Below are 25,675 nucleotides of genomic sequence, written 5' to 3'. Positions count from 1 at the left end.
TGCCTATAGCACTGGTCTTCACCCTACAGTATGTAGGCCTATAGCACTGGTCTTCACCCTACAGTATGTAGGCCTATAGCACTATGGTCTTCACCCTACAGTATGTAGGCCTATAGCACTGGTCTTCACCCTACAGTATGTAGGCCTATAGCACTGGTCTTCACCCTACAGTATGTAGGCCTATAGCACTGGTCTTCACCCTACAGTATGTAGGCCTATAGCACTGGTCTTCACCCTACAGTATGTACTGTAGGCCTATACTAGCACTATGGTCTTCACGCTACAGACAGTATGTAGGCCTATAGCACTGGTCTTCACCCTACAGTATGTATGCCTATAGCACTGGTCTTCACCCTACAGTATGTAGGCCTATAGCACTGGTCTTCACCCTACAGTATGTACTGTAGGCCTATACTAGCACTATGGTCTTCACGCTACAGACAGTATGTAGGCCTATAGCACTGGTCTTCACCCTACAGTATGTAGGCCTATACTAGCACTATGGTCTTCACCCTACAGTATGTAGGCCTATAGCACTGGTCTTCACCCTACAGTATGTAGGCCTATAAGAAAAGCACTCAATGGCAGTTGAGTGCACAGCATCGAGTTATTCGGGTAGGCGGTTGTCCATAGCCACCGATCTGGCCGATATGCCCAGCTATAGGCATTTATCGACATCCAGTTGTCCAGGCTTATGGGAAGCCCTCTAACTATTAGGAGAAGGGGTTCATAAGACTGTTCCCTAAGCACTGAATCCTAACCACATCAGGCAGACATTTGAGTTTACCATAGTAGCAGGGTCTGTCTGTGTGTATGGCTGCAATGCGCGTAATTCGAGAACCGTTCGCCCCACCGACTTCAAATTCGACACACGTGTTCCACACCACCTCAGGGAGTGCCGTGCTGGGCTCCATATATGGAGCTGGCCTGTTTTGACATCACAACACAACATTCCATATTTGGGCATGCTTGACACATAACTCCATAGGCTATATAGGAATAAAGGGACACAGAGAGACAGATACAGACATCTCCATATATGGGCATAAAAGGAACACAGACAGATGGGTGGAGGTGGAATGGGTACTTTGACATTGAAAAAGAAAAGAAGCGCTGCGTGGGTCCTTTATGTAGAGAAAACTGTAGACGGTTGCTCTTTGGAGAGGGTTTCATATAGCAAAGCACAAGAGTTCTTAAAAGGTTCTATACCTTGAGTCAATGTCACTGTGGAAGGAGGTATAAGGTGGCGAACTTAAAAGAGGGTCCAAGGCAGCTCTGTCCAGTTCAAGTAGAAAAATCCTTTATTTCATTAAAAGGGTTAAAAACCCGACCAACGCGTTTCGGCCTACATGGGCCTTCATCAGGGTGAACTCAGGGTGAACAGGGTACTTTGGCATTGATTGATTGATTTGATTGATTGATGTCTTAACAGTTTGCAGAATTACAGTCTCCCTGACCGGGGATCGAAACCGGGCTGCAGCTAGGATTCGCCGCTTTGAGAGCGCTTGAGAGCGGCGAATCCTTACCACTAGACCATCAGAGAGACATTTGAGTATTCCATAGTTGAGGCTCATCAGCTTGATGGCTGGGCCACAAAATAAAATAAATATATTTTTTGTGAGGCTATGTGGACCCCTGGCAAATGATGCAGACCCCAGGTTGGGGTGGATGGGAGCCGTGCACGACCAGGAGAGGGGGTGAAATTGGTATCCAAAGCTGAAAATGATTTTTATGTTTTCTAAAGAGCTGGGCTAGTCGGTACACTAGACATTCTATCAATGATTGGGAATATAAATCTATTTAATACAGATTTTAACCAAAGAATATCACTTTTAAATGTCTTTTGTGATATGACCAGATGACTTTGTTTGGAGGGTACATGCTGCACAACAGACTCCCTGTAGCCTGTTGTGTAACAATGGAAGGCACAAAGACCCCCCTGGCAGCGGCAGTCAGGCATGGCAGATCCTCACAGTTGAGTTTTGTCAGAAAAGCTTAGCTGGTCAGCGGGCCAGTGGCGCAATGGATAACGCGTCTGCCTACGGAGCAGAAGATTCCAGGTTCGAGTCCTGGCTGGCTCGTAGTTTTCTCTTACGGGAAAGCGTTTTTAGGGAATAGTTCCTAAACATGAAATGATGATATATGATGTCACATTTGTCAGGTGAAACCAGGGGGGCAGTCAGCCAGATATTTCGTGAAGCCTCATTTGAAATCGGTAGTTCATATAATGGCCTGTTGTGGCGCTGGACCGGACCCAAAAAGCCCCATAGCTCCATAGAGGCCCATGTATTTTGGCCCAACTTCACCTAGACTGTATTACCTTAATAAACATGGTCATGAATACTTTCTTCTTCCAGTCACTAGTTTAAAGTCTCATTTCTAATGTCATAATATTCTTTTTGGAAAATTATGGTCCCATTAATAAAAAAAATGACCATAAAGAAAAAAAAACATCGCGTATGTTCTGAGGGGCGTGGCTACCATTACAGTCTATGATCGGGATTCCCCTCCCACTCGAGTCAAAATAAAAACCAACGGAGAAGAAGGGGGGAAGTCCCGCCTCGTTGTCTGGGCAGCCAATGACCAGCTGGTATACAAAACGGAGCCAGCCAATGGCCAGCTGGTACCAAAGATGGCGACTTACATCAGGAATTAGCATATTATTACAGGCTTCATTTTACGTTCATGTTAGACCCGGGGAACGCTTTGTCCATATTTTTTACAGTCTATGGGTGAAACAAGCGCTGTCTCCATTGTGAATCTGTCTCCCTTTCTCCGCTCCGTGCTGCAGTGTTTATGTGATTTGTAAGTTGATTAGCGGTATACTGTGGTTACTTTGCGCCGTACGCACCGTCCCAGCCGTCCCGCCACTTTTGATGCGTATGCACCATCCCAGCAAATTGTGCCTGATACGGCAGTGGTGCCAGATTACATACACATAGGAGCATTACCTTTAATCCTCCCAACACTAAAACATATCGTCATTACGTCACCATCGAAAACCAATTACACTCTGGCATTGGGTCCTTTAATCCACATATTTTTTACGCCATCATTGAGAGCTAGTTATACATATACACACCATGTAATCTGGCACCACTGCCGTATCAGGCACAATTTGCTGGGACGGTGCATACGCATCAAAAGTGGCGGGACGGCTGGGGCGGTGCATACGAGTCTCGGGCGAAACTATTACTTGCGCGCTCTGCTTGCGCAAGTAAATACACCTCAAACAAGATCACAAATGGTTGCAGCTTTAACTCCATGTTGGTTTTAGTTTTCAGAGGGGTGACCCCATGGCCCAATCCCAATTGCCTCCCTCAAGCCCTGAGCCCTGAACCCTCATTGACTTTAGTGACGTCAGCTGTAATTGCTTGAGGGTGAGAGGCTGCAAGGGCTCCAAATTGTTGTGAAAGGAACGGGACAGCACTTTGAATATGAGTCCGCCATTCATGACACTTTGCATCACTGCAAAACTGTCCTTATTCACAGCCAGTGCCTATTTATACATGTCTATCATGTCTATTTTAGTATTTAAGCTGATCGTTTTATTATTAGTGTAATAAATACACTTTCCTAGTTGTAATATTCATATATAATAATATTCATTATACATTTCATTTCCATATTCTTTTACTTTGCTCATTAGTCATTTCTCATCATGTTTCCCTTATTATTATTATTGTTATTAAATATATAGCCTATATCCTTCAATTCCGTCTCCTTTTGAGAACAGTGAGAAAGCACTATTGTGTTTGTTGACATTCTAATCGCGATACATAACTAATTTGCATACTTAAATGATTGACGTTCGGAGGATCCCCCTCATTCCACTGGTAACGCTATGAACTGTGGGTAATTTCTTTGCTAAAGTCAGCCTCGACGCTGACTTTGGCAAAGGGCACATAAAGGGGCGGGGCTGAGCCCTCACTGACTTACCGATTTCAAATGGGACATCCCTCAAGCCCTCGCAGACTTCACATGAACGTGCAGCTAAATCAGTGAGGGATCATTGAGTCAGCAAGGGAGTGGATTGGGATTGGGCCCATGTTGGTTTGTAGGGTTTTTTACAGTGTAAACAATTCCTGTCAGTGCTAGTTGTTGATACAGAGACTGTTGTTGTACATTGGCACCTGAACTTCTTCCTGCATGAACCCATCCTAACTATTGGGATGGACCGGGAACCCAGTCAGGTGGTGAGAGCGCCAAATCATAATCACTACTAGATATGATTGAGCATTTGGACTTTTAGGAATCAAGGCAACTGGCAGGAATTCCTTCTATTCAGTGTGAATGAATGACCTTACAACGTGTTAAATAAGTAGGCTTCTGACATCTGTTTTCAACTAGCAGTATTGAGTCATAGTAGAGGGAGATTAGCTTGAGAGCTGGGCCACAAAATAAATAAATAAAAAGTGTGAGGCATGGCAAGGGGAACCCCCTGCAATTCATGCAGAGCCAAAGTTGGGGTCAACATGTTGGGAGCCGCACACAACCGAAATACAGGATGACAAGACAGGGAGCTGAATAATTGAATTACTGAATAAACACTGTATTAATGATTACTATGGGAATATAAAGCTATTTAATGAATGATCACTTACACCACCTTTAAATGTATTTTGTGATATGATCAGATACATTTTTGGAGGGTAAATTAGCCTGTTGTGTAACAATCGGAAGGCACAACAGACCACCTGACAAAGGCAACAGAGCAGGGGGCCAGTGGCGCAATGGATAACGCGTCTGCCTACGGAGCAGAAGATTCCAGGTTCGAGTCCTGGCTGGCTCGTAGTTTTCTCTTATGTAGTATTAACATTCAAGCCACTACCTGGCTCTCTTACTATTAATATAGCCTATGTCAGACAATGGGTGTGTGTGTGTGTGTGTGTGTGTGTGTGCGTGCGTGCACGGACGGACGGACGGACGGACGAGTGATTTGTCAAACGCGGTTGCATTTGGTTTCCTATCGAATGTGTCCTGTGACTGTCGCATCCCACAATGCATACGTATGCAGGCCACACAATCGGATGACTAACCATATGCGGTGTAACAGTGTGTATGTCAGCGACCGCAAATGCACACTATTTTCCTATTATAATAAACAAATCATCATGCCATGATGATCACTATGAATCACAACACACTGTGAGCCTGTAGATCTGCTATTTATTTGAGTTATGACAGTCAACAGTTTTATTACAAAAGATTAAATATGTCTGATGGCGACAATTTAACATTTTCAGTCATGCCTCAGTGGTTGCGTGTGTGTGTATCATTGGGAATGGTTCTATCCCTCTGTTCTTTAGTATTCATGTGGGAGCTTCTCCAACACTATCTCTGTGTCTACTGTCTAGTAAGATCATATCGCTGTGTGACACGCTAACATTATTGTATGCTTAGATGTTGAACAGTATGTTCCAGATATTGGAACATACTGTTCAAATCTCTCTGTTCAAATATCTCTCTCTCTCTCTCTCTCTCTCTCTCTCTCTCTCTCTCTCTCTCTCTCTCTCTCTCTCTCTCTGTAAAGGTCATATCATATTTTCTGTATCTCGTTCTCTCCTGGGGCACAAGTGGAAAAAAGGCAGAGTGTATTGTAAGAGATGAAGAGTGTATTGTTTGTCTCTTTAATGAGTTGAGTACAATGGAAACCAGCTGTGCTACCGTACTGTTAGCTAACTTGTTTAAGTATTCAATCAATTAAATCTCTCTCTCTCTCTCTCTCTCTCTCTCTCAGGGTTCCAATCTGATTCACCAGAAGGTGTCCCCTCCCTCAGAAGGTCAAGGGTCACCCGTCCTGTCTTTCATTGTGCTGGAGCAGTTCAACGGCATTCGATTGGTCCAGGTTTGTGTGACGAGATATTCAGAGCTATAACATCAACAGAAATAAATCTTTCCGTTTTTTGGTGTTTTTTGTTGATACTCTTGGCCATCAACCCTGTGAGCAGCGATGAACAAGTTGCAGATCTAAAATCCCACAACATGACGTGTTTCAACACGTGAGATTGTAGATCTGCAAATGTCTTGGCTAATGTTCTCCCCAGAACAAAGGTCAGTTTGTACACACATATTTAAAAAGTACATCACCAAATGTCATAAAAAGCAGAGGCACAGTGTCTGTTCTGTGTGACGTTAAACGTTAAAAAGCAGAGGCACAGTGTCTGTTCTGTGTGACGTTAAACGTTGTAAACCCCCATGTGTCACAGGGCATCCATCAGTCCCTGGCTGCACTCAGCAAGGTCATCCGAGGGACATCACTGCTCACCGCAGACGTCCAGAAACTGGCCACCGCCCTGCTCAACCAGGAGGTAGGAACCAGTTTTGCCAGATTTTGTGAGAGAAATGAGCGACCACTGCCGACCAGGTCTGTTTATTGTGATGGACATAAGGCAGAGAGAGAGAGAATTCTGGTCTGAAAATGCTGTTCTAAAAGCAAAGGTTTTGGGTAACAATCCTTATTTATGTTTTAGCCATTAATTTGTAAGATACTTATGTAATGCGTAAAATCACAGACATCAACGTGTGTTGTTTTATTCAGCGTGGGGAATGGCACACTGAACATCTGGTATGGTAGACACTGAGGGACAAAACTAGACAGTGGCTACGCTACGGGCAGCCTATATGCAAAATGCAAAACCTGGGCACCTGGGGCTTCCTGAATAAAGACCTATTCATACTCTAGTTTTTTACGTGATAAGGTGACCACCGAAACCGTGGTTAGTAAAAACAGAGGTGTTTGGGTGAGCGAGGACTGAGTCTCTTACGACCGCGGCGTGACGTCATGTTGTAGTTTTCAGTGGTCACCTTGTCACTGGAGTATGATGTATTAAGCTTCAAAAACACACTAACCACAAAATAATAATAATAATAAATAGATACAAAATAACATGGTTAGGGCAAAGATCGACAGTGGGAGAAGGATCAAATCGTGTGGTCAGGGAACAGTTTTTGTTTATGTCCATATCTGTACGGTTGCCTGTTTTAAAGGCCCTGTAAAACCATGAAGTGCTTCAAATAAAATGGTTATGATAAAAACAGATTCCAAGAGAGCCGCACAGTAGTAAAATGCAGGAATAAAATGTATTTACTGGCTCACAGTGTGTGTATATTAAATAAATAGTATTGTGTTATTGAATCCTCATCAGGATCGATCTGTACACTAGAGCCACTCATAAAACCACGAAGCACTAATAAAAAATGTTTTGTCATTATAATTATTATTATATTCTGTATTTCTGACTGTGCCTGCAATGATGATTATTAGACTGCAATATTTCCAATGAGATCCAAAATCATTACAAAACAGAAAGAGATAGTCGGCAGGCATGAGGTGAGCTGTTTAGAGAGAGCGAGATTCTGTGACACAGAAGGGGAAATGACGTTCTCATCTGCATATAGACATAATATTCAAAAGTAAAGCAGCATGACGACACATGCTCCAGGTGCTCCATATTGCACGACGGTGCAGGATTTTGCGGCTGTCCCGCTCAAGGTTCAAGGTTCTTTATTATTTGTCTCCCGAGGAAGAAATTTGTCTTAGACAAAGGGCCCGCATGCAAGCGTAGCCCTTATGTCCATGTCGCCGCAGTGCAACTCCCGATGCACATGCAAGGCTCTACCTCCAACCTATCTCCATGGTGGGCAGGAACCTTTGCCCCAGCACCAGGAGTGTATGCAGGACTTACAAGTTGGCCAAGCACATGGCATTTCTGGGTAAAACAAGGTTAATTCCATGGCCCATAGCCGACGCCGTGATCCTCGCAATCATGGTTTCTCTGCCCTCGTCGGGAGACCGGAAGTGATATGTAACATACACACACTATTTAGACAGCATTACATCCGGTAGCGAATTTTTGGCTCTTCAAAATAAGGGTTGAACGGGGGGGGGGGGAATACAGGGGAATTAATTAATTAATCCTGGCAGGGAATGTATTATCTTGCTTCTCTGTCACTGTCGGGTGGAAACGTTGTATGTCCAAAACAGAAAGAAATTTTCCTCTGTTCCAATGGGTCCAATGTTATTACCGTAATTTCCGGACTATAAGGCGCACCTGAATATAAGCCGCACCAGCCAAATTTAGGGGAAATCCCAAAAATGTACGTACCGCACCGGACTATAAGCCGCTAGGGCATTAACCAAACGTGATTTTTTTATAGTCGACATGAATGCCATACAAATCGATTAGTCGGCGGTGAAATATATATATATTTTTCCATACAATCAAGCATTAAAAGTTTAAAACACCGTGTTCTGAAACGAACATGGAGTGAAGCCTTCACTGAGTTCACTCCCTTCACTGTGAAGGGTTAAGACAGCCGAGCACAGCCAGCGAAATGCATGTAGGCTGGCTTTGCAGCTGCCGTTCTGATTGGCCAAAATTCACAACAGCTGTTGTCAAAGTTACAAGTCTACACTGCCTCACAGATGGACGCCTTGTGAGCTTGTAGATCTGCTATTTTCGTTGTGCAAGACCTTTCTACGGAGCAGCATAGCATGTTACGTTACTTTGGAATGGAGTTATACAGGCACGGAGGAGAGGACAGCAGCTGGTTGAAAAACGATGGGATGTTATTCATTCAATTCGTACAAGCCTAAATGTTCACAACAAGTTACAACCACTGTTCCTTTGGTCTTTATAATGGCTAGGTTATTTAATATTACATGCAAGGCTTGCTAGCTAGCAGGCTACAGTGATCACTTCACTCCGTTGCGACCATTATAACTCTATGATCGCGACATAGGCGCTGTTTGTTTTTAATAATGCTGCACGCCTGCTTTGTTAAGCATAAAGAAAGATGAATAAGAAAAAGAAACATGACATCATGGGCGGCAAGAGCTACTGTAGTGTGACTGTCGCCAAACTGTGGATAATATTGGGCAGAGTGAGGAGGGAGTGGCGGTGATACAGTAGGCTTGTATATGATATGAAAACAATCAGCCAGGATGAATGGATTAGTACGTAGGTTGGAGGTGTTTTAATGTTTAATTAAGCCCACAGCTTAAAGGTGATTGACTGGACCGGCCATAGATAGATTTAGAAGGCCCCCTAGTGGCCGTTACGTTAGCTCAGAGCCTTAGATGCAGGCTCTGCCTTAGCTGTAAAAAGCCATATACTGTATTAGCCGCACCGTTGTATAAGCCGCAGGGTTCAAATCATGGGTAAAAAGTTGCGGCTTATAGTCCGGAAATTACGGTATTTATTCCCATCACAGGCTCTTTTCATTAATTTGGCTATAATCTACTAGTTTACATCAATCATTGCCTCTTAACTCAGATACACATAGCATGCGTAATGTGCGTCACGGTCTCACAGACGGTGTCCAAAAGAACAAACATACAAACCATCCAAGCACCGCTCATGGTGTGTCTCGAGAGTTTACAGATCTGTTATTTTGGGCACATAATAACGAGTCGCGCCGAACGATGGCAGCTAATACTAAGCATTTTAGAAACCAAATTGTCTGTAGCCTACAATGGACTGTGGCATTGCGTGGTCATCATGTAACTTGCTTGTAGCTACGTGCTACCAGCCGTGCTACAACAACAACAACAATCAACGTCCTATTCTCTCACTTATCTGCTGCTGCTCTGAAACGGCAGTCATCATCATGCATGCAGTGCGCTGTGCACCCCCGCCCCCTCCACTCCTCCAGTGTCACATAGACAAAGTGAAAAAGAAAACGGGTCAGTTCGGGCCATGTTGGGTAAGGTTAGGTTCGGGTTCAGGCAGAGTTCCTAGAAGAAGCATAGCCTACTGTATACTCAAATGTGTGTTTACTCAGTAAAAAGACACTCTTAGAACTCTTACAAGGCCTGTATTCAAAAACCAGCATCAGCATGAAAATGTACTTACAGTTAAGACTACTCTATTATACTGTGTATATATAGTCAATAGAGCTGGGATTATTAAAAAAAATAATCTAATTAATCAGAGGCTTTGCGATTAATTAATCTAGATTAATCGCATTTTAATCGCATATCAATATTCAACCCGAGAACAGCGAGAAACCTTTTTTTTTTAATGTTTTTTGGTATCCCAGTGAATCAACGAATAGTGACTACAGGATACCACTCATTTTCAACATTTTACTGTCATTAATATACCTGTTGTGGAAATAATAATAAAAAGTCACCCCATTTTGTGTTGCCTAGAACTGGAGGTCTGAAAAAAAAATAGTAACAGTAACAAGTACATCTCAGTGACATCACAAAGCTGTACTTACTTCATATTGTTACTGTTTTTTGTCAGACCTCCAGTTCTAGGCAACACAAAATGGGGTGACTTTTTATTATTTCCAGTTTTCAGTACTATAGAAAAGCGCCCAGTGAGAAACGTTCCGCGGTGAAAAAAAAGATGCGATTAATTTATCTGTAGTTAATCGCGATTAATTTTTCTGTAGTTAATTAATCTAAATTAATCGCAATTAGTCCCGGCCCTAATAGTCAAACGTTTTCAAAAATAGAAAAGTCTAAAATATTTGTAATGATCTAAATCTGTAAAGTAACTAGTAGTTTTCAAATAATTGTAGTGGAGTAAAGTACAATATAGTGAAATGCATGTTCTTTCAAATAAATGTACTTAAAAGTTACTTTCCAGGACTGATCAGATTCTGTATGTTTACAGTAAAAGTAGAGGAAGGATGTAATAATAAAGTTGTGGTAGCTGTTCGTCTGGATAGACCGTTAATAACCATCACCTTTTCTCTTCTTAGTAGCGTTTGGTGCAATATACGTCATTTGAACAGTACACACACACACACACACACACACACACACACACACACACACACACACACACACACACACACACACACACACACACACACACACAAAGGCATTGTTTTTGTTGTGATGTAGGCGCCTCTGTATCATGCACGCATAGCGCATGGAATCTGTTTTGTACGATAAAGCAGACGGATCTCACACTGACTTCCCCAAGGCCATTGCATCAGCGCCATGCTTATTTTTTCTCTCTCATCTGCATTGTATCTCCTTCTCCTCCCTCTCCCTCTCCCCCTATACCTCATCTCCCAGGGGGGGCGCTGATACGATCGCCTGACCACACACACACACACACACACACACACACACACACACACACACACACACACACACACACACACACACACACTGACACACACACACACACACACACACACACACACTGTGCTGTGTGTTTAATTAACTGCTGTTCTTTGATTTCAACATACGATTAGTCTAGAATACCATGGACCTTTACATGCTAACACGTGCAAAGAAGATGTGACACAAAAATAACTGTTTGTGCTCACAAATTGATGCACCTCCTCCGGGTGAACTGAGTGACCTTGAAACACGCACGCACACACACGCACACAAATATAGCCGTTACATTTTGGGACGTAAGTTTTGTGCTGTAAATGCCATTCATATTGGACTTTTCTGTTTGGATGTATGGGCTGTCAAGGCCAGGAAGTAGTTTTTTTGGCACTCAGTAGGCGTTCCCGCATACTGTAACTTCCTGGTTTGATGATGATGTCACGCGCATACCCTCTATACTCGTCCTGATTAATTAATTTTGCGCAATGCGCAGGACGCTTTTGATGAGCAGGCTCGTCTTAAGGCGTTTGATATTGCTATAATATTGCTTTGCTGTGTTTCATTTTTGGAACCGCTCTGGTTGATATGCACCGTTGTCAATCGACAATGTTCTGAGGTCTTTACTGATTATCCGGTGAGCGTGATGGGAACTTTGGCGTTTTCTAGAGCCAGGATGGACCTCATTTTAGTTAGCTAGCATTGGTGAGTATGCTGTAACATCCAAGATGGAAGCGGACACGTGTCATAGTAGAATAGCTTGAAATCACCGGCACCCAAGTCCAGCAGGCGGCACTCATTTTAACAGATAGATGAAGATTATTCCAATCAGATAAGGCTTTGTAGCAGAAAGACCTCCATCCAACCACATTCGAGATTTTTGGTATTTTAAAGTAACTATAGTCTATATATTGTAGATGTCTAAGTGATATGACGAAGTAGACTGTGCCAAATATAGCCTACTGCTTTAAGTAAGAAGGGCACATCAAATAAATGTATAAATGAAGAGAAACCAATGTAGGCCTAATAGCCTTCTTGATTTAGGCTGCAACTAATTAAGCAAGTTGTACATGAGCCAGTGATGAGTTTCATATGCACATCTCAAGACAAACCTGCACAGGGACTCAGGGAGTTATATAAGCCAGAGGCTTAACCATGAAGCAACCATTTTTCTTGTGAGAAACAAGACAAAAGAGAAACAAGACATGTCAAACTAGTGAAAATAGCAGATGCACTATTTTCACAACTAATTAAGTTATTTGAAATATTTGTTTAATTCACGAAAATATCTTGCTCTTTTGAAATAATTATTTTTAACAATGTAGTAAGCAAATATTTACCTGTGACCCATAAAATGTGTCCGTGACCCAAACATGTGTTTTGGAAACAATGTGATAAACCATTTCAGGTTCTCAGTTTCTTACTTTCCCTCCCCTTTTTTCTTTAATTATTCAGGGAAGCCCATTGAGAGCAAGCTCCCCTTTTCAAGGATGCCCTGATCACAGCATATAAAACACAATACATACAATGAAAGACAATTACAAACAATTGAACGACCACATTACAACGTCACAGATGCAAATAAATACAGTGTTACATGAAACGGGTGCAGTCACTATGTAGTCACGTAGTGTGTCCTCAAGAAGAATCAAAGATATCTCTATGGAGACCAATCAAACCAATTTCAGAGAGTCCTGATGTTTGTTCTATTTATGTGGAGCATACTAAATGAAGCAGTGCATGGTTCCGTGTTCAGTTGTTCACTGTTCTCACGTGGACTGGTACTGTATATCTAATGTTTGTTTGTGAACGTGTGAAATGTCCAGTAAGCTTTGGATCTAAGGATAGATAGGTACAAAGGAAGCTTACCACACAAGGCCTTATGAATAAATACTATGCAATGTTGCTCTCTATGAATACGAGTTTAGTGAAATCCTCTCCTATATTGTTTGGTCGTGTCTTGGCGCAGTGCTGTGGCGGTCAGACACGGCATTGGAGGGCTTGATAAAGCACACCGTAGGCTTGTTGTTTTACTTTTGTTGCTGTCATAATGGCTTCTGGAGACGCAGCCTTTATCAATTCTGCTAAGTCAGCCTTGTCCTGCTCTTCCCTGGGATAGTTAGGGGTGATGCCAGGTGTTTTTACCGCATATAAAAGGTGTCGTAAGCTGCTTTGTAAGTGTGCCTATGCAGGCGGGCACCCACGTTTTGTAAAACTACGCTTGTGAGGACATCATCATTTTAGACTCTAACCCTAACCCCTAAATGCCTAATCTTAGTCACCAACCTGGATCTTTTCTTAATTGCAAAATAATTATGTTTTAACCATAAAACAACCATTTCTCTTGCTAGGACTAGGAGCTTTTTCCTCACAAAATGTATTTTTCTCAGAAATCTACTATTCCTGTGGGGGCCCTCACAAGTACACACACACACACACACACACACACACACACACACACACACACACACACACACATGCACGTGTGCGTGCGTGCACACACTCACACAGACATTTGCAGAAGTGCTAAAAGGAAGGGTACTTTACCCTGCAGGTGATAAGGAATGACGGAGGGGATAAATAGGAATGTGAAGTGGGATGGAGGGGATGTGCAGACGGGAGAGGAGAGAGTTGCTAAGCAGCCACTACTCCAATCTCTGCTTCCTCCCTTCCTCCCTCCATCCCTCCCTCGTCTCTCTTTTTCTGTTTACAAATTCGTGAGCAGCCTTAAGCATGTTCATCTCTCTCTATTTACCTCACTCTCCCCTTCTACCCTTTTATCTTAATCAGCAGGTGTTCACAGTCTCATCCCCACATCTCTCCTTATCTTTCTTTCTGTCTTTCTCACGCACTAACTTTTCCACGCACGCAGTACCCACTCCTCCCTCTACCCAGTTCTGCGCCTCTCCTCTCATCAGCCATCTCTAGAACTCCAGAGCGATCGTCTGATTTGTGTTAAAATCCGACGAAAGGTTTGGCCTGACTCCAAATTAAACCAATTAAATACTTGACATGGTGCTGGGTACAGAGTGTTGCTTTTTAGCTTTAATTTGTTTACGTGCTCATCTCCTCAAAAAATATAGTAGCAGCTCTTGGTCTCACCTGCGACTACTGCACCACTGCAAGATAATTGTCTATCGCGTGGAATAGGGCTGGGTGCAATAACCGCAATATCGCCATACTGCCGTTATGTAACGCATAGTATCTGATTCATTACAGAGGTAAAAAAATATATATATATATATATTTCTTTTGCTATATTCTGCTGTTCTGGTGACCTAAGTTCTAGGCCTACGAGTGCATATGTTGTGATATGTAATGTTTATCATAATAAACACGGAATCAGTGAGGCTCAGTCTAATCATGTCAGCAGTAATGTTAACACATGGCCTTTCATTTCATCATATATTATGTTTGGCTCATCAATCTATCGTCAGTTAAAACCCATTCTGGGCGGGAACCCCTATTGGTATCTTACCCTCTCAGGCCGGGCACCCATATTTGGGTTCTGTGCAGTATGTACAGTATTCAAAAATGTAATTTTTTTGATGCTGCTATATAAATATTTGAAGTTTTTCAGAAACCTTAGGTCAGGATTTAGAGGCGTTTTTAGAATCGGCCTTAGGCCTAAATGAGTTAACTTGGAATTTGTTTAAAGTTTTTAAGATAATAGGTTCCATAATGAGGGGACGTTTTTGAAGAATGGTGAAGTGTTTGTTTCATGCTATGCGCTGCTGAGCCTACATTTCCTTGGAGTGAGAATGGTTGCCATTGCGATTCCAAAACTAAACTAGAACTGCACTCTGTCGAGTGCATACTTGCTTGTTGCACACTAGTAGGCCATAAATGGTCTACTAGTGCGCAAGCAGAGCGCGCAAGTACTTTTGACCGCTACAAACTGTCAAATCCCAGTAATGACGGCAGTGGTGCCAGAATGAAACAATGGTAGGCCTAATTGTTTTTATACACTTCAGAAACATAATGTTGTAATGAATACGTAAGTGACGACTTTGGATGGTGACGTATATGTCAATCAGTGCCTCCCAAGACTAAAACATATTGTCATTACGTCACCATCGAAAACCAATTACACTCTGGCATTGGGTCCTTTAATCCACATATTTCTTACGTCATCATTGAGAGCTAGTTATACATATACACACCATGTAATCTGGTCCCAGCAAATCAGGCACAATTTGCTGGGACGGTGCATACGCATCAAAAGTGGCGGGTTGGCTGGGACGGTGCATACGAGCCGGGCGAAACTATTACTTGCGCGCTCTGCTTGCGCAAGTAATGACAGTGTTTGGAATCATTCCAACCCGATAGACCTACCTATTAAACCTCTAAATGTTTTGTCAGTCAAAAGATAAAAACAGTTCTGTTCATCACTTTCCGCAAGTGACCTGCAGTGGAACTATGCCTGGCTCTCTCTTTCCTTTTCTCTCAACCTCTCTCGTCTCTCTGACAGTCACTGCACGTCGCATGGACTGTTCATGAATCCAAGTAATTGTAGGTGAGGTATGCAGAAGTGAATTTTACATAATGCTGTAGGACTATTTTGTGGCGGTCAAATTACGGGGCAGTCACCCAAATGGCTATCAAGTCTGATATATCAGAGGTTTCTAGTAACAGCAACAATTTAGTTTTATAAGCCCTGGGCCCTCCATGAGAAGCACTTCCCCCATCTTTCAGTGTCCCCAGAGGGGGGGACAATGGAACCTGCTATTACATAGGCCTTTTTATCAACCTCAGCTGTTAACTATACAGCGTGATTTGGCTGGGCAGGAAAAAATAATGTGCACTATTAGTGATTGCTTGTCATCCTAGCAGCCTTTCTGTAAAAAAGCTTCACAATGAGCTGCATCCATTCCACAGCACCAATCTCCTGCATTATTCTGCACACAACATGTAATGCCTGATAATGATAATAATAAACCCCCCATTATTATCTTATTTCAATAGATCATTGCTTCTAGCTGTGGACATATGGCGTGGTGTGTTATGTATGTAATTATGTATAGTTGTGTGTGTGTGTGTGTGTGTGTGTGTGTGTGTGTGTGTGTGTGTGTGTGTGTGTGTGTGTGTGTGTGTGTGTGTGTGTGTGTGTGTGTGTGTGTGTGTGTGTGAGACGGTGTGCGTGCATACTTGTATGTATGTATGCAGCCGTATGCGGCCACTAGAGGCGGGATCAACTGGTGACATTTTGAAGCTGTGCCACAGCGCAAATGTAAACCCAACCTAACAGGACTACAACTCGAAAGTATTATGGAGATATCAGATTTTTGTCCCGCTGCTTCCTGTTCATTGTTTCTGCTTGAGAGATCCCAGATGCAGGCAGGAGGAGAGAACTTGTGAACGCAATACTGCCGCAATCTGGCGGAGTCAGGTTAAACTAGATAAGGCTGTGTGTAAACACACTCCCCCTTCCCCCTCCCCTCTGACATGAGTGATTGCTGTACATGAAGATGTGGCTCAGTGCTGCACTGGTGTGTACCGAGGCGTGTGTCGCGTACCGGCCACTAGGACTACTGAGCCATGTGAGATGAAAATGCAGACATTAAATAATATGTCACATGTGATGTCTTTATCATTACATTTCTAGAGCTATGTATATATGTATACATATTATTGTCTCCACCAGTCCGAAGGCATGGGGAGAGAGTATGTTTTGCACTCCGTCCGTCCGTCTGTGTGTGCATGCGTCCGTCCGTCCGTCCGTCCGTCCGTCCGTCCATCCGTTACCAGCTAATCTCTGGCCCCGTTAACCCGGTTGATGCCAAACTTTGCACACACACTCCCTGGATGCCAACGACAAACCTCTGGCCCAAATTCTCCACACCGGCCTGTTATAGCACGACCATGAGGCCGATTTTGACAAAAACACATTTCTGTACATTACTCGTACAGATTTTATTCATACATCACGCAATTCAGTATACACTATCTCCATATAATCAACATGGATCTGCACCATTTGCCATATTCCATCCTGATTGGCTAAGCTTGCATGATTCGTTTCAAACAAAATGCCACAAATTACAAACAGCGATTTCCATGAAATTACACACACGACATGCCACATATTCTTTTCAAAATCAGCCTCACGGTGGCACTATAACAGGTCAACTCCTGATTGCAACTATAACTGCATCGATCTGTGCACACCTTTGTATGCGCACTCCCTAGAGGCCATGGCAAAACATTTTCCACATCTCCCAGATATAGCGCCACCATGAGGCCGATTTCTGCAAAACACATTTGTTTATATTAGTCGCACAGATTTAATCCAAATCTCACGCAAATCGGTACACATGATCTCTGTAGTCATGTGATCACGACGAGTCTGTTGGATTTCTCAGATTCTCCACTGATTAGCTAAGATTGCCTTCCAAGGTTTTCAAGACTGCCCCATTTTGTACAAAATGCTGCAAATCATGAACGCAGGGCCGTGCCGTGCAGTGAAACTGTGCACGCATATTCCCACTAGGTTGAGGAAGCAATGCCTCTTTTGCAAATCAGCCTCATGGTGTCACTATAACAGGCAAAGTCACGTCTTTACATGCACCGATCTGCATAAAACTGTATGCACAAAACATTGTGTACACACATACACTTTTCTAGCGCCACCAGGAGGCCCATTTATGTGCAACACTCAAAAGTTCAAATACATATAATTTTGGGGGTCCCTGAGATTTTCATCTTAAACTGAGTATCTCTCTCTCTCTTTCTCTCTCTCTCTTTCAGTGTCCCTTGGCTTGGCAGAATAAGTGGGAGGGGCCAGAGGAGCCCATGCAGTACCTCAGAGCTGTGGTTACACAGGCCCTCGCTGTGCAGGTAACACACACACACGCACGCATGCATACACACACACACACACACGCATGCATGCACACACACACACACACACACACACACACACACACACACACACACACACACACACACACACACGTCCTGGGCATCAGCAGTGTTTAATTGTGAACCTGTGAGGTACACGAATTCTGTCTTCTGCCAAAGACAGCGGGGATAATTAGCGGTCAAGCCTATTTACATTTCAAAGTAGGGTGATGGGGAAATGACTGACGACCTCAGCACTTATTAGGAGGGGGACCTCATCATATTGTCTCTGTCGGGTGGAAACCTCATATGTCCTAAATTGTTACTGTTCAGGATTCAAATGCAAAAGTAGCAGATGTACAAGCTCAAAAGACGGTGCTTTCGAGCTTGTAGATCTTCTACTTTTGTTTGAGACTCTGTTGCATGATCAAGTAGAGTGTTCATTTACGAAGGAAAAGAAACACAGAAGGTTAGCTTGACAGAGATGGGAGGTTTCTCCCCGACAACAGTGATCAATAGAGCTCTTCCGGGTGATTTCAGCAGGCCTGCCCTCGTCAGCATGGACCTAACGATTCACACCAATCCATTTAAACCCATCATGCATTGCTCCTTTCTGTCCCCACGGTAATGATTAACACTGTTCTTGCACCTTTGCATAATTAAGCCATTGGTTGTGAACCCACTGTGGGTGACGAGCACGTTTCTGGTCGCACGCATGTGTACACACACACACACACACACACACACACACACGCCGCACACACACACGCATGTGCGCCTGTAACTAAGACTTGGCATAAATAATATGAGTCAACACAGCTCACATTACTAACATTGCTGACACCGACAGTTATGATGTATGTCACTAAAAAGTACTACATTAATAAAGTGTATTATTATTAATTCACTAGCAGGTATTGAGAGTCATGAGGCGATCCCCTCCTCTCTGTCTCAAGAGCACACATAAGCTCTCTCTCTCTGACACCCCCCCCCCCACACACACACACACACACAGAGAGAGAGATACATAAAGCTATTTATATGAAAGTGACTTGAATGCATTCACACTTGTGGGTATAAGTGTGAGTCTGTCTGTCTGTCTGTCTGTGTTAGCCTGTTTTGTGAACTCAACGCGGGCCCAACGAGTGACCTTGAAACACACACACACACACACACACACACACACACACACACACACACACACACACGCTGATGCTTTTACTATACTTAGGTCACATTCTCACCTAATACTTCGGTAGACTCAAATGCGTATGGACGGGGAAATTGGGATTCTTGCATATTTAATTGGCTGCGGTTTGCCTTCACACTGTCATTCGCAGCAATTGGAAACGCAGCAGGGGAGACCTTTATCAATGTGTTCCATTCATAAACTAGCCTACACAGTGAAATCTATGGTGATAAAATTACACTCATAACGTGCATGTGTCGTGCCGTCTGGGACCCCCCCCCCCCTCTCTCTCTCTTTCTCTCTCTACGCACGCAGCCGCCACACACTGTTCTTTTGGGCATGGAGGCACAGCGCTGCATGAGCGCACTGATATAACTCCCCAGTCCCCACACAGTGACAGCACTCCATGTTTACCCGTTTTTGGGTGGAGTAAAATGCAGTTCTTTGCTGCGCATTAGGATTCGAATGAGCCTTCACACCTGCCAAACGAAGCGCACTTTCTGAAAATGCACAGCAGGATTCGTTTTAATCTCAGCAAAGCTCTCTGGTGAGAATGTGACCTAAGCCACACTTACAAAGCACAATTAAATGGCTTTGATAAGTTGCCTGCCTTCGAGATAACTCCCTTCCACCGACAAGAATCTATACTTCATATATTTCTCATATCTCATATATTTTTTTAAATGGGAAAATGTCAAAGGATTTGCCATGATCCGTGCATCAAGCTCTACGGGAAACAGGAACAAATTGATTATTGCTATACATTGATCGCTTGCATGCAGCATATGTTACCATGGTGATTAGTAAGACGAAGAAAACCCTGAATGGGTTACACCTGAAGTTTCCTCAGCAACCCCCAAATTATCTTTATCGTCGTACAGCCCCTTGGAACACCAGGAACTCTGTCACGTGGAAACCTCATTATGTCCAAACCTGTTACTTTTCAGGATTCAAATTAAAAAGTAACAGATCTACAAACTCAAAACGTGTTGCTTTGATCCATGTTTTGGCTTATACTACTGTTGATGCTTTTGTGTGATGCTGTAGTAAGATCAAGTAGGGCATTAATTTATGAAAAAACACAAAAAGTTATAACATGGTTTCTGGTTTCGGCTAGACAGCCACAAAATTAACCCCTTTAAAGTGAAGTCCTTAAAGTGATATGTGTTTACAGTGTTTGGTGCCCTTGGTAAAGTGTAATGTAGTGGAGCGGCTAACGGCAATAGTTTTATAGAATTGTGCACACTATGATCCAAAGCATGACATTCGGCATGTTTGTTCTCCAGAACTTACTGATCAAAATTAACTAATGGGGCCACTTGAAAAATCCATGTTGGTGGCATTTTTCAACATGGCAGCCAACTTGGAAATATGCTAATTTTGGAAGCCAATCATTGCCAATCAGTGTACCAATTAGCATGAGCAAATTTGAATAGTGGCAAAAAGAGTTTGTTTTGAAGAAAAGGCATAGTAGCGGAACATCTAGTTTACAGAAATGGACGGGTTCTCTTTTTTGGGATTTGTGTAAAGAGATTCAAAGAATCATTGAAAGTTGATTGTACTACATACTGTTCAAGAGTTACTGGCCAAAACGTAAAGCCGTTTAATTGAAAAAGTTGATTTTGATACCGGCAGAGTGTGAAATTCAGGACCTGGAATGTATTTTCAGATCAAGCTTTATCTCCATTTGCAGGTACGAGGGAAAAGGCACTGCTGAGATTTGAACTCAGGATCTCCTGTTTACTAGACAGGCGCTTTACCAACTAAGCCACAGCGCCACATGTAACCCAACCTGTTTCAGAGTGTGAAATGCAACACCAGGGGTGCGGTTCCAGATTAAACCTTATCTCTACCTGTGGGTGTGAGAGAATAGGCCAGTGGTAGCAACTAAGTAATTTTCCAATTGTCAGTGCTTTTAATTCTACTTAGCAAATACTGTACTTTTACTCCACTACAATTATTTTAAAACTTACAATTGATTATTTGCATTGCAAAACGATTCAATACTGATTATTTGCAGTACTTTTTCCACCACTGGGAAAAGGCACTGCTGAGATTCGAACTCAGGATCTCCTGTTTACTAGACAGGCGCTTTAACCAACTAAGCCACAGCGCCAGATATCGCTCTGGCTGTCTACACGCCACAGTGAGGGCAGCAGGACACAGCTATTTTTAACTGGAGATATTTCAGGCAAGACGCATTCTATTCTAGCAGTGAAACAGTTAATCAAACTAATCAATTTAATCCGTTTTTTAACTACAGTAGCAAATAAAGCTCTCAAGAATAGCTAAAATAGCCGATCTACAAGCTAGGGTAATGTTGTAGAGCTAAGTAAAGTGGTTAATCAAACATATTGACTAAGTAGATATATTATTTTTAAAAATCTATTTGATTTAGTTTTTTTTTATTTATTTTTTATCTTTCTTAAATTTAGTATTCGGAGATTGTGGAAGTGGCTACACAAGGCTATACTGCCCAAAGCTCTCCAGGTGTGTGTTTTAAAGTGAGTTTCTGTGCCAGTCTGTGATGGACGGGCGACCGTCCAAATTGATGGATGGAACTGAAACAGGGTTATATGTGCATATTTACTCTCAAAGTGGACAAAGAAACATCTGCACATTTGTTTCTAGAGCTCCACAAGAGACTTACTTTACTTCATGCCAATGGTTTGACGTTTTAGGTCTTTCTCTGCATAACATTTCAACGCACTCTCATCTGATTGAAGATATCTATATTAGATATCTGTATTCATACTAGTCATCAAATGTACAGCATATTCGTTGGTGGTGAAAATGTTTTATTAAAATGACTTCAAACAGGATAACTTCAGTGGTGATATAAACATTACATGTATTTACATTGTGTTTGTTTTTTTAAGAGAGAATACGAATAATAATATCTTTGTCAAGGCCTCATAATTGTAAAACAGCAGTGTTTATTTTTAGCTATCAGGCTGTCAACCCAACGCCTGGGATTTCAAGAACATCATGCAAATTAAAAAATTATATCTATTCTCGGCATAACATTTCAACCCACTCTTATCTCTCAAGCCAATAGAGATAGACTGTGGGCTGCAGATGGATCCATTTATAATGGAGATTGCATCAGATGTTTGCTCATACTGCCTGTTATTTGTCAGCACTGCTCTTCAGCCGACCTCCAAAGCCCGTTTAGGAGCAAACTGCCCTCCTTATCAAAAGTGATGATGCGTGATGACATTTTATCATTTTATAATGGCCTGGTTCTTTTTTTTTTAAACACAGCTAATCTACAAGCTCACACAAAGTGTCGCATCGCAGACACGTGAGCTTGTAGATCAGCTGTTTTCACTGAATGTTCACCTAGTATCACGGCTATAGGGAAGAGGAAAAGAGCGCCATCCATCGTAAACCACTGAAACTGAAAAGGCCACATGTCGGAATGGCGGAATAATCTGTGCTTCATGGCAGTCAATGTGTAAAAAATAAAAATAAATAGCCGATCTAAAAGTTCATAGTGCGGCACTACTTTTCAATAGTAAAAAATGACAAAAAAGATTAGGGATAAGGGTGGCACAAGATGGAGCCCAAGATGTATAATGTTAAAGTGCTTTTGAGAAATGACTCATTACAGTGTGCTCAGAGTTACTCTGCTTACAGGGCAGTTAAAATATAGTGATTGATAAGTTAATTTACTGTTGTACTCATTAGCATACTGTGTGAGTGTGACCTTAAATAACGTGTTGGGCGAGTTAATAAGTACATTTCTGTAATATTACTTTCCCCAGCAACAAAGTTTAATTTATTACAGTTGTTAAATCAGTGATATTATTGTAGTTATATTAATCCCAGTAATGCTGCGTTACTGTGTTAGAATGAATGCATTTGTTATGCATTATTTATTTATTTCTTCATGCATTGCTGTCTATGAGCTGCAGTGTCTGCCAGTCCATTCTATCACCAAGCATAGAATAATTGTAACATTGCATTCATTCATTCAAAGCTTATACAAATAGTTTAATATGTTTGAAAAGAAAATAAGGAAAATAAGTATTTTTTTTTATAAAAACATGGTCTAGGCGGGTATATCATGGGTAAAATAAATGGAAATATGCCATGTATCTATAAAAAATGAGTTAACATTATAATGTATGCAGAGTCGATATGTTCAATTAAACCAGTACACGTGTGTATCACAGCCCATCTTGTCAGCAGCAGCTTGTCAATTTAGTGGGTTTTTTTTGTCTTGTCTGTGCTTAATTGAGAGCCAACCAGCTGGAGTCCAGTCCCAAGTGGAGACAGGTGTTCTAAATTAGACAAGCAATGAGTCTGAGACAGACAGAGTGAAAAGTCACTTCTAGCACCACTAGTTCTGTGTAGGCTATCTTGTGTGGAGAACATTTTGTAACCTTGTTTGACGACCAATTATCCAGTGGTGTGAACTTTATTCTCTGCAAGAGGTAAATATACCTATGTATTGTTTCTGTGCTGTAACTAAGTGTTGGAGTGTAACATGAAATGTGTATGCTAATTGTGATTATCCATTAGCACCTTCACAACAGAGCAGCAGCTTGGTTTTGTGTTAGCAGCTTGGTTTTGTGTTAGCTTGCCATTCTAAGTGATTGATTAAGTTACAAGCTACTGCTACAGTATCTCTTCATGAAGTCGTGTGGACTTGTTGATTAGCAGCTAAGCATTAGCTGATGATCAGCACAGTTATTGGAACAAGTTGCCCTGCTGAAGAGTGGGTGTGACAGTGGTGCCAGCGTCCTAATAAACAATAGTATATTATAACTGCCTGCCGTGCCTGGGACGGGTGTTACAGAGATACATTGATTTATATTGCTCTTGAATAGCTGAAGCAGACCTTCTAGTCTAACACATACAAAATGCAATGCTGTATGTAAAATATTCTAAAATAGGGTGAGATTGCTGGTTAACACACACACACACACACACACACACACACACACACACACACACACACACACACACACACACACACAAGATAGGCTGTGATACACACATGTACTGGTTTAATTGAACATATCGACTCTGCATACATTATAATGTTAACTATTTTTTTTATACATGGCATATTTTCATTATTTTTACCCATGATATACCAGCCCTAGCTCTGTTCCATAGAGGACTTTCAGTTTTAAATCTCAAATCGAAATCAGACCAGCCTCTCCTCTTTAGTGGAAATCTCACGAACGTTTGACCTACTGGCCAAAAAGTACAGTTTATAAGTGTGGTGGGGGGCTCAGAGTTCTTCCACTAAGGAAAGTAGGCTTTCTATTGACACAACCCGTGTTTGTATTGGCCAGTAGGTCAAACGTTCGTGAGATTTCCACTAAAGAGGAGAGGCTGGTCTGATTTCGATTTGAGATTTAAAACTGAAAGTCCCATAGCCTTCTGCGAAGCGGAAGGTTATGGAACAGAGCTATACGCGCCCTAGACCATGTTTTTATTTATTTTTTACACTCACACAGCTAATCTGCTGCTGATGTGTTATGGTGATAAAGGGACAACAGGACCTCAAGCATTGTAGAAGCCACTTTCTGATTGACTTTCTCTCCCTGTCTCCTTCAAGCTACTTTCTCTCCATTACCTCCCCCCCTATCCCTCTCCCTAAAGGCTCATACATAGTCTGGATTTTCGGTGGTGGGGTGACCACCGAACTACAACATGACGTCACGAGCCGCGGTGAAGAGCAAACCACCGCCACCGCTCCAGCCCTTCTCTCTGTTTTTACTCACCACCGCTCAACGTTATTTCAGCTCCGGTGGTCAGCTCACCACCGGAGCGGTGGTCACCTCACCACCGAAAATCCAGACTATGAATAGGCCTTAACGCACACTTGACTCAATCACATGCTCGCACACACACACACACACACACACACACACACACACACACACACACACACACACACACGTCGATTTTCGGTGTGAAATATTTCGGAGGTAAATTAAAATTAATTTCATGTTTTATGTATGTATGGCTTAGTTTCACATCATTTGTTGGGAATTGAGAACCGCCTCCGTTCTGTTTGTTGGAAATTTCACAGGAGAGTGAACTCAGTGCAGGTCAATTCAGTGCATTCCTATTATCTGTGGATTCCCGCTTTCACAGTTTTGTGTATATAGCTGTGATTTTATGATGGGATGTTTCTAATTCAATTATTGTGTACATTGTGTGTGTGCTGGTGAACTATCTGCACGTGTAAATAAAAACGGTAAACCGTGCCTTTCTCCCTAAAGTGTTTTACATTCCATTCACACGCTGACATTGGAGGAAATCGTGCAATGCGCCAACCTGCTCATGATCATGAGCAGTGAGATTCAGTGTCTTGTCCAAGGACATTTAGACACTAACCTACTGTACAGGGGAAGACATTTAGACACTAACCTACTGTACAGGGGAAGGACATTTAGACACTAACCTACTGTACAGGGGAAGACATTTAGACACTAACCTACTGTACAGGGGAAGCCATTTAGACACTAACCTACTGTACAGGGGAAGACATTTAGACACTAACCTACTGTACAGGGGAAGGACATTTAGACACTAACCTACTG

General features: G+C 42.4%; 1 protein-coding gene across 1 annotated transcript in view; it reads left to right on the top strand.

The window, feature by feature from the left end:
• The window catches only part of dync2h1 (dynein cytoplasmic 2 heavy chain 1), a 389,827-nt gene that overhangs the window by 347,373 nt on the left and 16,779 nt on the right, over positions 1–25,675 (top strand). The window contains exons 91-93 of the mRNA XM_083773699.1: positions 5,741–5,848; positions 6,210–6,311; positions 17,828–17,917. Coding sequence (XP_083629825.1) covers positions 5,741–5,848; positions 6,210–6,311; positions 17,828–17,917 — 300 coding nt within the window. The remainder of the gene's footprint in view (positions 1–5,740; positions 5,849–6,209; positions 6,312–17,827; positions 17,918–25,675) is intronic.

This window comes from Protomyctophum parallelum (genome assembly GCF_964188405.1).
Source record: "Protomyctophum parallelum genome assembly, chromosome: 9".
NCBI lineage: Eukaryota > Metazoa > Chordata > Actinopteri > Myctophiformes > Myctophidae > Protomyctophum > Protomyctophum parallelum.
The sequence above is the reverse complement of the archived record's forward strand: the minus strand, read 5'-3'. Positions and strand labels throughout refer to the sequence as shown.